This window comes from Triturus cristatus, chromosome 3_1 (assembly GCF_964204655.1).
Source record: "Triturus cristatus chromosome 3_1, aTriCri1.1, whole genome shotgun sequence".
Classification (NCBI taxonomy): Eukaryota; Metazoa; Chordata; class Amphibia; order Caudata; family Salamandridae; genus Triturus; species Triturus cristatus.
In genome coordinates, this window is record NC_140583.1 from 1091392833 (window position 1) to 1091407195 (window position 14363).

General features: G+C 40.1%; 1 protein-coding gene across 1 annotated transcript in view; it reads left to right on the forward strand.

Moving 5' to 3' along the window:
• TECTA (tectorin alpha) overlaps nt 1–14363 on the forward strand; it is a 345850-nt gene that overhangs the window by 136932 nt on the left and 194555 nt on the right. Inside the window, exons 9-10 of the mRNA XM_085646453.1 lie at nt 3423–3996; nt 5056–5657. Coding sequence (XP_085502579.1) covers nt 3423–3996; nt 5056–5657 — 1176 coding nt within the window. The remainder of the gene's footprint in view (nt 1–3422; nt 3997–5055; nt 5658–14363) is intronic.

The following is a 14363-nucleotide window of genomic DNA, read 5'->3' on the forward strand; positions in this document are numbered from 1 at the left end:
CATCAAACCCATCTGTGCAAATTGGCTTTAAGTGGTTCTCTTCCAGTTATTTTTCTGAACTTGTGTTTAGCTCAAAGACGTAAATTCCTGCAGTTTGTAACCACAGCCTGTTATCTTGATATTTATGCACCTATTTTGATATTTAAAAAAGACAAAGACGTACCCTTGGATTTAATTTTACCATTTCACGTGAATGGTATCAACATATTATGTCCGTCAGCTTTTATGATAAAACAACTTCTGAGTGATATTGACTCCTATTGGTGATCTGCATAGAATTTTACAGACTTGGTTTCAAAGTTGCACAATTGTTTGATTGTATTCCTGGAAGCAGGGCCGTACTAGCCTATAGGGCAATCAGGCAGTGCCACCAGAAGGGCTGCTCCGACAGGCCACTATGTGTGCCGTTTTTTTTTTTAGGTCGAGCTTTTGAGACCTCTTGTATATACTTTAGTATATACTTTAGTATATACTTATATGTGTATGTACTTTGTGGGCTTTGGAGATCAGTCCTAGGACTTGTCTTCTTCCGCTTAGGGACTTTTTTTCTGTTCAAATGCCTCTATTTAACTGTTTTGATAGAAAATGACCAGCAGAGGTCAGTAAAATACCAGAATTGCTTTATGCTGAGTGACTTTCCTTTTAAAAAAAATTCTGGCAACTGCCTCTATTTACCTTTTTAGAAAACGACCAGCAGAGGTTAGTAAGATACCAGAATCACTTTAGCATTCTCTAGATTCCAGTCCATAGAAATTGGCTTCCACAAGTACCCGTAGACAATTTTTTTTTCAAATCTTGTATTTTCAGTGATATAACCACCGAAGGCCCTGCTTTTATATTAAAAACAGAGCTTTGGACTATACCATTTCCCTGCTGAAAGGCAATATTTCTCTCCATGTGTTCCCTTACCTGACGTGTCACGCAGTTTGATGCTTACTTTCCCTCCATGTTAAAGAACAGTAGATGTTTCAGCACCCAGGCTAATGTGCTGCATTGCTAAACACATATAAGGTACCAAAGGCGAGACCGAATGCATTGTAAATGCTTGTTGTTTGTTGGTGGGCCTGTTTTATAGTCTGGAGAGCTGGATTTAATTGTTGACTTCCCTGATATGACCACAAACATTGCCTGCAGCAAGCACAAATGCTTGCAGTCTCCCAGGCCATGACAAAACACCTATACAGCTGCCTTTACTAGTGGTATAGAGACCCAATTTGCAAATGTGGACCAACTTTTTAGCTATCTGATTCCCCAATGTGGTGGCGGGGACTGGGGGTCACTTTTATTATGTTGCCCTGGCCTAAATTCTGTCACAGTCTGACCCTGGTAGTGTCTTCCTACCTTTAGTATTATTTGTGTGAATTTCTCAATCATGTTCAATTAAACATCATTTTATTTCGTCTATCTGATATATAACTCCTCACATGAACATTTCAATGTATGAACTCTTCTTTCAGCGTCACATGTAGGATAAACTCGCAAAATAATTTCCCATCCACTCAGCGGATGATTCATTTCTGGTCCCTAAGCAACATTGTTACAGTTGCTGTACTAGAGACAGTGATAGAGGGGCCTGATGTACTAAGAGTAAGTTCTCAAAAAGTGGTTGCAAACTGCACACCAACTTTTTGTGAAAGGACTCTGATTTAGCGAAGCAACCTAAAAGCTGCTGCCACAAAAATCTCAATTCACAGGGGGTCACAGACTACCTAATGAATATTAATTAGGCTGGATTAAATTTTCAACCTCCAATGATTGGGATGGTGGCATGCCAGGGATTGCAGATCACTATCCCTGTGTTTGCATTTGCAAATGGATTTGTATTGTAAGCAGCACATTGAGATTGATATCGAATGCATTTGTAAAGCGCAACATATATCCAGAGGAGTCTTGGCACTGTCTGTGATCAATGAAGAAAGTGACATAGTTGGAGAAAAAAACTGTTTTTTAGAGATTTTCTGAAAGGCAGAAGAGTGGTTGAAGATTTCAAAGATTGAGGGAGACTATTCCATTTAAGGGCAGTACATATGATAACATTACTGCCCCCCAAGACAGACACTTGTTGGGGGGGGGGCTACCAGACTTTTAGAGTGGCTGGAGCATAGAGATCTGCCTGGGGAGTACCATTTAAGGTTATTCTTGAGGTAGTCAGGGCCAATTCCATGAAGTGCCTTATACGCTAGGCAGAGAGCCTTAAAGGCAATGCGCTGCCCAATAGGCATCCATTGTAGCTTACTTAAGGCCTGGGATGGAGATGTTAAAGAGCATGATTAAGGGAACTGGTGCATCTTTAAAAAAACATAAAATTGTTACATTTGCGATAACATCAGGGAAAGCAACTTCCTGAACTTCATGAAGCTTTTTCCTCATCCTTTGGAAGATGGAGAAAGCCAATATGGATCATTGCACACATTGTTTCTGTTAATGTACTTATATTTTTTCTGAAAGACCGCAAAGTGAAAGTGCCATTCAATCTCCTCCACTTTGCACATGGGAATGCCACAGAGAGGCCACAGTTACAGGCCATTATACTTAATTTCATTTTACAAATTTGTCATTCAATGTATATAGTTTTCTCTCCACTAAAGATGATACAAAGTACTTGAAACTTGAAATGAGATTAAATGGCGGGTACGGTGGGAACATTGAAAAGCCAGATGAACAAAAAGTGAATCAAATGCAATATAGATCCTTCAGACAGCAGTCAGTTCTAGATCCGTGATGTCACATTCAAGACGGCCACTCTCAATACTTAGAATTGGGGGCATTTGATTGACTCAGGTTCGTTCTGAGTCACACTGGATTTACTTTTCAAAAAAACTAACCATATTATTTGGTAATTAATTTTTGTTCGCATTCAAATGTGTGTCCAAAACATATTCCTAGGGAACGGTTTGATCTAAAAATATTTAGTGTTTGTTGAATAGCTCAGAGACTCAAAACCTTTTCTAGTCTCAATACTGTTTTTAATTTTACTCTTAAAAGTAAATAAATATAATGAAAGTTGCAAATATAGCATTAAATAAAAAAAATGCTTGCTAAGGAAATGCTATTTTATAATGCATTTTTCTTCCAATATTTCACCTTTGTTAGTATCACATTTTATTAAAATGTCTTTGTTAATGTGACACCTGAGCACAAATACTCACAATAGTACTACTTGTCTATCTTTATGAAAGAGAATCCTAAATACCTAATTTATTTCTTATGGGTGTAAATATGTAGATATGTGGGTGGTTGTCTTAGCTTATAAACACGATAATGAAGTCCACCAGCAGTGACATTTAATTTGTAGAGTAAGGCTGAGGAGAAAGGATGCTCCAGGAATGCATGTGGTTGTTTAAAGCCTAATTGTGTTTTGCTAAATTTTCAGATGTCTGAAAGTTTAGAAAGTAACTAGAATTTTTTTACTTCCATTGTAGGTGAATGGCTTTGAAGTAGAATTGCCTTATTTCCACCCGACTGGGAAGCTGGAGATTTACCGTAACAGGAATGGGACCATTATCGAGTCTAATGGATTGCTCAAGCTCCAATACACAGACTACGGGTTGGTCTCCATCAGCCTATCCACATTTTACTACAACTGCACAGGAGGGTTATGTGGTTATTTCAACGGGAATGGAGATGATGAGTTTTGTTTCTCAAATGGAAAATGTACTGACAACTTGGATGTTTTCTTGGAGAGCTGGACAACCTTTGATGAAATCTGCAATGGGGAGTGTGGTGACCTCTTGAAAGCCTGTAACAATGACTCTGAACTCCTGAAGTTCTACAGGAGCAGATCTAAGTGTGGCATAATCAATGATCTGAGCAACAGTTCCTTCCTTGAGTGTCACTCAGTAGTCAACGTCTCTGCATACTACAGAACCTGCCTCTTTCGTCTGTGCACGAGTGGTGGGAACCAGTCAGAGCTCTGTGATTCAGTAACGCGGTATGCTAGTGCCTGCAGGAATGCCGCTGTGGATGTTGGCCAGTGGAGAAGTCGCAACTTCTGCCGTGAGTCAACATAATTTATCCTGTTTTCAGTAGTGCCAGCTGTTAAATGCAATGTGAAACACAAACTGTTCATGAATAATGGAGATTCTTTACAATATGAGTTTGGGAAAGTTGACACTTATAAAGTATCTTGTGTTGCTCTCCTTCTTAAGGAGACATTGTACTTTTTTTTTTATAAATGATTAATTCTAGTATTTACTTTTATTCTTCACAAGGGTTGTCAGATTACAATCTGGGATTGATGATCACAGTGAGCCAGATTCATAAAAAAATCTAAATATATGCTCTTGTAGGTTTACACCCTTTCATGGGTGCAGGTTATTGAATCTTTGGAAGTGACTACGTTTCCCCCGAGCATGGCTGGAACATTCAATAGCCAATGGTTGCCAGACATGCTCTAGAGAACCTATGTGAACTCTCAAATACAGCCATGCATACGTATGCCTAGTACACTACTGCACATGTGCCAATACCTCCTTATGTGTACTGTTGTATTTTTCCCATTCATTTTTCTACTTTGAGAAAATATATTTCTCCATGGATAAACTCCTTGCCCCACTGTCTGTGCCAACATTGGGGGTGTCAACTTTCCATTCTATTCAAGGAAATGGATTTACTCCTGCCACTGAGAGGATTAAGGGGGCTCATAAACCTTAGCAGGTGGTCTGTTGAGCTCTCTGGGTTGATGGAGGTCTCACCTCCAGTCATCCTGGCAGATGACTTACCCTATTTAGGGTTGACTTTATTTTCAGTGGTTTTGTTTTGATAGAAGTGTTCCAGATGACACAACCGATGCACTTTCATAATGATTGACTGCCTACATACATATGGCATTAATAACAGTAAATCCATACTAACCTACTTATACTTATTTCTGGATATTGTGGTAATTGATATTCTAGACACAGTATAATATAAGGATGATATTGACAATTCAGTATTGTGGTAGAACAGCAAAACTTTTTTCTATACTTCTAAAGTCATCAATCTTCACTCAGCAATAAATAACACAAACTAAAAATGTTTCAGTCACTTGACTAGCTGTTTTTTTCCTTCCAGCTCTTCTCTGTCCTCAAAACAGTCACTTTGAGGAATGCATAACATGCTCCGAGACCTGTGAAACCTTGGCATCGGGACCTTTGTGTGTGGACACCTGTGCCGAAGGTTGCCAATGCGATGAAGGGTTTGCACTCCATGGCACAAAGTGCATCCCAAGAACAGAGTGTGGCTGCAATTATGGGGGACGCCAGGTTTTGACCAATGCCACCTTTTGGGTAGACCAGGATTGCCAATCCTTGTGCTTCTGCAATGGCACTGACAACAATGTCTACTGTGAGAACACCGTCTGCAAGGATGACGAATATTGCATGGAGGAAGGTGGTTTGTACTACTGTCAGCCACGGACAGACGCCTCCTGCATTGTGTCGGGTTATGGCCATTACCTCACATTTGATGGGTTCCCTTTTGATTTCCAGAGTAGCTGCTCCATCATCCTCTGCACTACAGTGGTTGGGATCAGAGCCGACTCAGTTCCCAAGTTTACAGTTACTGCTAAAAATGAGGACCGTGACACATCACTAGCATTGTGGGTAAAGCAAGTGGAAGTGGAAGTGTTCAACTACAACATCGTTATCCATCGAGCTTACAAACACACTGTACTGGTAAGAACTATTATTCAGAATGCATTGTTTAGGTACTGTGGAGTGAGGCATGCTGGTCATGCTAACCATATAGCAAACGTGGTTAATGAATACAAAAGTGATAAATCAAAATTTTGGAATTAATCTGAACCACTTGTAATTGCTCTAAATATATTCTATTTTTTCAGTTTGTCTAGCTTGCCTGTGCTATTTCAGGCAGGAATAAAAAATATACAGATCACTTGTGCCCACCCAAGAATGAACAGTCTTCACAAAACTTGAAGGCCACATCCTATTTGAAAGGGAATACCAGTGACCACATATGTGTTTCAAATTTCTTTGGAGTCCTCCTTGATGCTCATCTTGAGTACTCCAGGTAGTTTGTCCATTAATAATACAATGGAGAGTCTGACTGCAGAAATGGTTTGTAAGTGCTATTCAGTCTGCCCTTTGCTCTATCTTCCCTAAAAAGTACATCTCTTGCTCTGACATCCACAAGGGTTGAAGGTAAAGCTAATTCTATCATGCCTATCTGACAAAAGCTGACCTAGATCAATGTATTCAATGTAAGGCATTCTTCACCCTACCAGCCATGTACTATTCATCTCTCAGATAGATAGTGGCCAATAATACTCTGATGAACCATAAGAATTTCCTAAAATTTTTCCCTAAGCAGCCAAACTCCCAATCACCACCCACACAACAGCCCCTCTGGCAATATTTCCTTAATCCTACATTTACTGTTTTATCTTTAACCTGTATCTTACTGCATATTCAACTAGCTTTGTAGAGTTTGCTATAAGCTCAGCTAGCTATAATGTTGACATTGTAGGAAAACCAGGCAGTTAAGTTAAGTCTCTGCTGGGTATTTCTTTTTTTGTGAGTTCCATGAGTGCTTAGTGTTGATTCAGGCCACAGTCCTTGTAAGGGTCCATAAACAGCCCAAGTGCAGCAATTCGAGCAAAAGAATGAAATTCTACTGACATTATGGGAAGTTCATCGAAAGCTCTCCGAGTTGCTGGCCTGGCCATTTATATAATCATTATAACTTATGTTTTAGACAGTGCTTCATACTGCAGTTGTACTATTTCATATCCCAGTAAATAATCTGTGTTTCTTCAAGGTATTATATCTTTAGGATATGACACAACAGGATGTTAGAGGATATCTCACATTAGTCAGACAATAGGACTGAATTTACACAAATATTTTCCTGGTCTGTCTTGGTCTTGGTAGCAGATCCCTTGACATACTTGGAGCATACCAGAGCTTTCTAGTGCATAGGATCATGTGATACTGCAGATTAAGTCAAGAATGTCACAGCCTTGCACAGAATGGCCGCTGAAGAATAAAGGTCTATTATTGTTTTTAATATAACACTCTGATTATGGAGAACAGAACTTAGCAAACAAGACAGTGTGGGCGTTGTGATCACTCTTGGGGCATTTTGAGTTGGAGGGTTTCAGTTTCATGCTCTAATTCATAGGAGCAGTTTGCTAGATGTAGTACACACCATGTTACAATGTAAACTAACATTCATTGTTATCAGCATAAGCCTTAACAATATACATAGTATAAAGAAAAGACTGTTAAAACCAAGAGAATTCATCTCTTAAAAGAATATTAAAGGTGCAGCACTCAACTAATGACTATGCAACAATACAAATAATAAAATGCTCCAATTAACTATCAGTTATAAAGCAATGACAATCAATCAATTTTAAATTAAATTACAATCAATATCTTATCCAAGAATTGTTAGAAGAAAATAGAAGACTTTCATGGTGGTCAGAGTGAAATAACATATTAGGAAGCCCCAATACCCCTGCTCACGCACATTCAAGTCGGTCAAATTTTCACATGTTCTTATATATGCCTGTCACAATCCAAGCAGCCTGTATATAGGATAAAATTGCACAATGTATTATGGAGCAATAGGTCCTGCAGTACAATAATAGGGCATCAGCATGGTTCCTAATACCATAGTTGGGAAATAAAGATGTAAGCCATTTCATGCGGACCGTTGAGGTGTTGGGGCAAAACAACATGAAATTGAAAATAGTTTCACTAACCTCAAGTGCACAATCACACCAATCATCTCTAACATTAAGTGTTCTCCATTTAACCGCAGGGCTCTTCAATGGAAGGGTGCCCAAAGAAAACTTGAAATACAATGTACATCTTGCTTCTGGGTAGATATACGCCAAATATGATTCAAATCTAAACCTTTATTTATATTTAAGATATCTATAAATCATGGATACAGTCTTATCAGAATTGATTATGCTGCTCTCTTTGTGCCACCAGTACATGCCTGTTACTTTCTTGACTGTATTACTGCCAATACTGGAGGGATCTCCATGTATGGAGTCCAGGTTGAGCGACTTTAAATCATCCTGTACATGATTCAACCAATGCAGTTTAATTAAGCTAGCTGGAGTAATTGCCTCCCTCAGTGAGTGTACAGATATGACAGGCTACTTGTTCTTAAGCAATCGATTCCCATACAAAACAGTGCAAAGAGTGATAATATCAGCAATAGGCTTCATTCCAAATTCCAGACAGAGTGCATTCAAAGGGGTGCCAGGGCCCAATGATAGCAAAGTTCTTGAAAACCTGTTCTCTACTCTCTGGATAATAGAAACATCTATGTAACCCCACACATTAGCTCCATATAGAGTCACTTCTACTGCTTTAACTTTGTAGACATGTAACAGAGAGCTCAAGGATTGATTTCTATGTTTTGCTTACATCTAATAACAGCAGCGGCAGCTTGCCTCAAGGTGGCCAGAGCTTTCTCTCCATGCTGGTTCCAGACCAGCTTATTATCAAAGAGAATGCTCAAATAATCAAAGTTGCTCACCCGTTTTAATTGCTTATTATTAACATAGAAAAAACACCTTATAGGCATCTTTGGTTTTATTATCATAACCTTTGTTTGTGCTATGTCAACAGTTAGCTGCTTTCTGTACATTAGTCTGTAAAACCCTTTCTAAGTTTATGCATCAAGAGCTCTGTCAATGTAAGCGTAACTGCATCATCTGCAGACAGTAATACAGAAATTCTTCTGTTGCAGAGTTTTGGGTTATCCAAATTCATGCTCTCGAGATATGGGCCACAATCATTCAGAAATACTGAAAAGATTAGGGGAGCTAATAGGCAACCCTGGTAGACATCTGTGTGGAATGGAAATATATCAGTAGTCTCTTGTTTCAGACCATAGCACACTTGAGCTAATATGTTAGAGTGAAGGCTTTGCAGGGCTCCCAAATGTGGATAACGTATCGCCTGTTGACCCAATGCAAGCCATAATTCATCTATATTAACTAAATCAAAGGCTGATTTAAGGTCAATAAGTGTTAAAAACAAAGGGACACCTCTTTGTTTTACATACTTCATGCAAGTTAAATATAGGCACATTACCCATTCAATTGTTTGAAGACCCTTCTGGAAACCTGGTTGATTATCAACTAGGATAACCTTTGCTTCCACCCATTCTTTCATGTGATTAAAAAGAACTCAACCATAGATTTTGCCAGATCTGTCTTAAAGCAATATGGTATGATAAATGGATGGATTTGTTAGTGGTCCCTTTGAAAGGACTGTAACAATCGTAGCAGTTTGCCATGACTCAGGAGTAATACTGGATCTCAGAATGGAATTAAATCGTTTTATAAAAACTGGGGCCCATAACAAAGATGCAGCTTTAGAGAGATCTACTGGAATAAGGGAGAGGAGTTTAGGGGTGAGGAGATTAACAAGTGCTTATCAGGGGTGTTCCCCTGGCAAAGGCTGAACCAATTAAAGTGCAATCCTAAGAAATCGGAGATAATCTTCTTTGGTTCCTCATCCTGTGACGTATGGCATCAATGGTGGCCTGCAGACATGTCACCCCTGCAACATCAGTAAATACAGTTAAGAATTTGGGGGTCAAGCGAGAGGCAAAGCGCCTATGGTGCTCCCACTAAGGTATCTCAGTCCACAGGTCAGTAACAAAGGCCCTCATTACAATGCTGGTCGGACAAACTTCTGACATTGTTTCAGGATTGGGACTGCCCGACAAGTCGGTGGCGGTCCCCACACGGCAGTCGGGAATATGCCTTTTTGCATTGAGGCTTTTGCTGCAGCCCAGAAAAGGGGTCACGGGGTCATGCTAGGGGCCGCCAAAGTCCCCTTCGGATCGTCTTTCTATGACGGTCAATGGAAAGGCTGTCGGAAAGGGAAATTGTAATCCCTATGGTGGTGCCTGAGCATGCACTGCTCCTATTGTAGTGTATTATGCTCTGATCGATGGTCCCTCCACTCGCTGACTCAGACCGCCCACATCATAATGCGGTGGTCAAACCGCGTTACCAGATGCTGGATGGACCGCCACCGACAGGCCATCAGTGCCGGTCTGTCCAACATCGTGATTTGGCCCATAGTTATACATTGTTTCTTCAAAGTCTTACTCCACTACTCGCCTATATAATGGATACTGGGACTCCTCATGAGGAGTCATCCTCGGGAATTGCACTGATGTGGTTGCCATTATCCAAAAAGATTTTAAAATCTCCATATACCATTACTGTATGTTGTGAAAAGGCTCTACAATCAGATATGATCTTTAAGAGCAATTCTTTAAGAGCAGCTAAAGTATTCTTGGGTCTATCCTTCTTCTTTATGGGGATACGATATACACTATATCGATAATTTCCTTCCTGGTGCTATCCCCTTTCAATCGAGTATGTTAAATATTCGTAGTCATATTTTGTACAGTGAGACATTGCACAGGCCCTTGCAGGTTTGCAGATGTTCAAGTGACTAACCCCCAGAATGTGGAACAGGAACATATTTACACGCTGGAGCAAAGTGAGCTAATTATACGCCCAAACTAACTTCTGCCATAGCTCATGTCTCTTTTAGGCAGCAGATGTCATTTTGTTTACTAAAAGATCATCATTCTAAATCTTCTATATTATCCAATAAGCAATGGATATTCCAACTACTTTGGTTAAACATTTTTTCTTGCGATCAATCCTAATCTTTTCCCACTCTGTGTCCCTATTCTGCTGTGGCTCAGTTTCATGGATAGTGCTAAACCCTTTCTCTATGCCCCACAGCAGTTGTCGATTTAGTTGCATTTGCTTAGGCTACAGGTAACCATGCCCAGGTGTTGTCTTTGTGATCCGGGTTATTTAAATGATCATTTTCTCTCCATTTGGACCAATCATATACTACCCCCTCATCCTCCTTTTTGTGAATACTGAGGGCCTTATTAATGAGGCATTGCAACAGTTTTGCGCTGCTGTTGCATCACTTTTTGTGACGCATCGAAGGCATAAATCATGCCCCCTGTTGTGCCCTATTAACAAAGTGACACATCAAAGCAGATGTATCACTTTGTAAACCCCTGCGCTACATTATACCTGAATCAGGTATAATGTATGCAGGGGGGGGCGTTCCCAAGCAAGTAAGCCTCGTAGAAGTGATGCAGTGAAATCCATGAGATTTCACTGTACCACTTCTAGGACGCAAATGCGTCAAAACCTTATGCCTGCCTCATGGCAGGCATAAGGGTGACGCAGTGCTATATGCATAGCCCTCCTCCTGAATTGCTGGAGTTGCGTCACGCTTGTGACACAACTCCAGCAATGCGTCATTTTTGCGCTGACAGATACATCAGTAAAACTGAGGTTTCTGTTATTCCTTGCGACATGATGCGTCATACAGTAAATATGACGCATCCATCATGTTGCAAGGAGGGCACAATGAAAAGTGACGCATCAATGTTTACTCGCAGCGATGCGTCACTTTTCATAAATGAGGCCCTAATTGTTTAGACTCATATCTGATTTTTTGTGGTGGGATAAGGTGGTTCACTGGATGGAGTGATCCTGCCTCCTGTGAAACCTGCAATAAGACGTGAACTACATCAGCCCCCATTGTATGCAGCCCATCAGCATTATCCATGACCAGTGTTGCAGCTTGGGCTGTTGAAAAGTCCACACAGTGACATAAAAGGCATTCTTATCATCATATATCATGGGAGTCACAAATTTTAGATTCCTAGAAATGAGCAATCCTAGTGATGGTATTAGATAAAAAATTATTAAGAGAACAAGAGATATTAAGAGGCAAGTTAACAGATACATCCACAAATATGTTCACAAAATCTAATGTAAGAATTTCACAGCAAGTTTCATTCTTCAAATGTTCATAATGGAAATTTCCCCGGATTTTCTCAGAAGTCTTTAGACTGCTTTCGCTAGTCACCAGAAATGGATCAGTGAAAAGATTCAATAGGGGAGATGTTGTAGCTTATGGAGCGAAAGAGTAAGCTTGTAGATTTTTTGCTGGCAACTGAAATGTATTTCTGAACTCCAGGTTCACATCATTCAGTTCCTCTTCTGCTAGGTTAAACCCAACTCTACAAGTCCTCGTTTTAGTAATCCACCAGTGTTTCCTTTTTTTATTACTACTGATCAAACCACATCTAAGGGCTTTTTGCTTGATGAAAAATAGGATATGTAATTAGTGTGGCAGCCTCTAAGAAAGCTGTGTCTATGATGATTAGAGGTTTCTCCTGGAGCATGGGTTCATTAATTTCTTGCCGGTCATCAAATCGTTGTCTCAAAGAATATACTGTATCACCTTTGTTCTTGAATTTGCTGTCTCCCTTATACTTCTTGCCTTTATTAGCTTTTTCTTTATGACACTGTTTCTATTTTCATATGTTATGGAAGAACCAGTGTCCAGAACTGCTTGTAATGTTATCTATCTATTACATTGATCCATGCAGCACTTTCCATTTGTATTGCTACTTCCATCTTTAAGATTGGTTCTCTTGCTGTTCTCCTTCCGTATGCATAGAGAGAATCTGCAATATTTAAGTCGTTACTGTAGACCTATGGTCAGTATTCAACAGAAATTTCTCAAGTAGAGCAAAAACCAAGGTCAATATCCTTTCTAGAGATTGCACGGAATCTGGTACAATATGATCAGTACTAAGGTTTTGTTTTAGATGTTAATCAAATACTACCGTAGAATCAGATAAATCAATTCTAGAGGATTGACCCTTTAGAGCCAGTTCCTGGACCAAGATTTAGAAAGGTTTTGCATCAGGTTTGCATTACTTTTTTAACACAGACCCGATGCAAAATCCTTTTTAGCATTTACGAACCAATGCAAATTTGTATTTGCGATGGTTTGTAAGAAAAAGTAACGCAAATCAGTGTGAAGTGCTGCTTTGTATTACTTCGTGTCACAGGATGTTCCATGGGTGGTACATGGGTGTTTTCGTGCTACTACCCATGGAGCTTGATGCAAAGACCTATCTACTAACAATAGTAGACAGGGTTTTGCAGCAAAAGGTAACACCACTTGAAAGCAGGCGGTATAAGGAGAAATGATTAGGCCTGGACGAAAAATTTGTTCCGTTTGAGGAAATTGCGATAATTTGACATTTTCGCGTTCTGCGGAGAGCGCGAAAATGTCAAAATTTCCGGTTTCCGCAGCTTGGCGATAATACATTCTCGCGCGCGCGCGATCGCCTTACCTGAATCCCTGCGTTCGCTGACAAGTTTTCTTGATCCGGTCGCGTTCTCCATGAGATGTTGTATTGTTTTTAGCCATTTGCGCTGTCTCGCGACAGTTCGCGCCCGCAGTGACGTCATGCGTCGCGCGATCACGTCTTTCTTCTCGCGATCATGCACCGCGAGACAACTCAAAACAAGATGGCGGCGCCCACAAGCAACCACATGGGTAAGTTGGCGACCCGCAACCATGCAGAAAATCTCGCGAACATGCCGGAAAAAAACTTCCGCATCTTCGCGATATTTCCGCTTGTTTGCGATAATTTTAAACATTTTCGCGATAATTTGCTAAAGTTAATTTCGCAAATTCCGCCCACCCCTAGAAATGATTTCATTTCTCCTTTCTTTTCCAACTTTCCATGTGTGCGGCACTGTACACCAGACATATAAAGTAGGAAACATTTTAAAAGTTGTCTAGGCATAGTATTTTGTACTTGAATGGAAGCATTCCAGTACAAAACAAATGCTACACTCATGAACACCCACTTGCACTATGACACAAAAGTGTGAGAGTGGCGCTCAGCAACTATATTTTGCGTCGGCACTGGGGAGAAGGGACAGAGTGCCCTATCTCTGTAGATATGGTGCTCTCCTGCTCTCTCCTTCTCTTGCAACACAGCACAGCATTTTTTGCTGCTGCATTGTGTAACGCTTTTGTAAATCTGGGTCTAGGTCTCTCATTATCGTCGGATGTATGATGTTACAACGCATGCTTTTACAACGCATGCTGTTACAACAAATTTTTTACAACGCAAATGCTGTGACAACGCAAGTCTTTACAACGCAAGTCTTTACATCGACTTGCAGTAGATGGCGTGCTAACATTAAAAAAGGGTAATTTACTATTCTAACTCCAGTCCACGTTGCAGTAGGGAAGGTGTTTGGATAGTAAACAGCATTTGCGTTGTAACAGTTTCGTTGTAATGGCAGTGCGTTGTAAAAGTTGCGTTGTAATGGTTGTTCACCATTATCGTCAGATTTGCTCCATTCCCTTGTTTGGTTTTCCTAGCTGGATAAAGAGCATGTCTTTTCTAAATATTAGCAAGTTGTATATCCAGGAGTGCAATATCATTAATAAAGGAAGATGGAATTGAAGACAGTGGACTAAAAGATGTAGGCTTAAGGTTTGTACTTGGGCCTTCTTCATTCAACT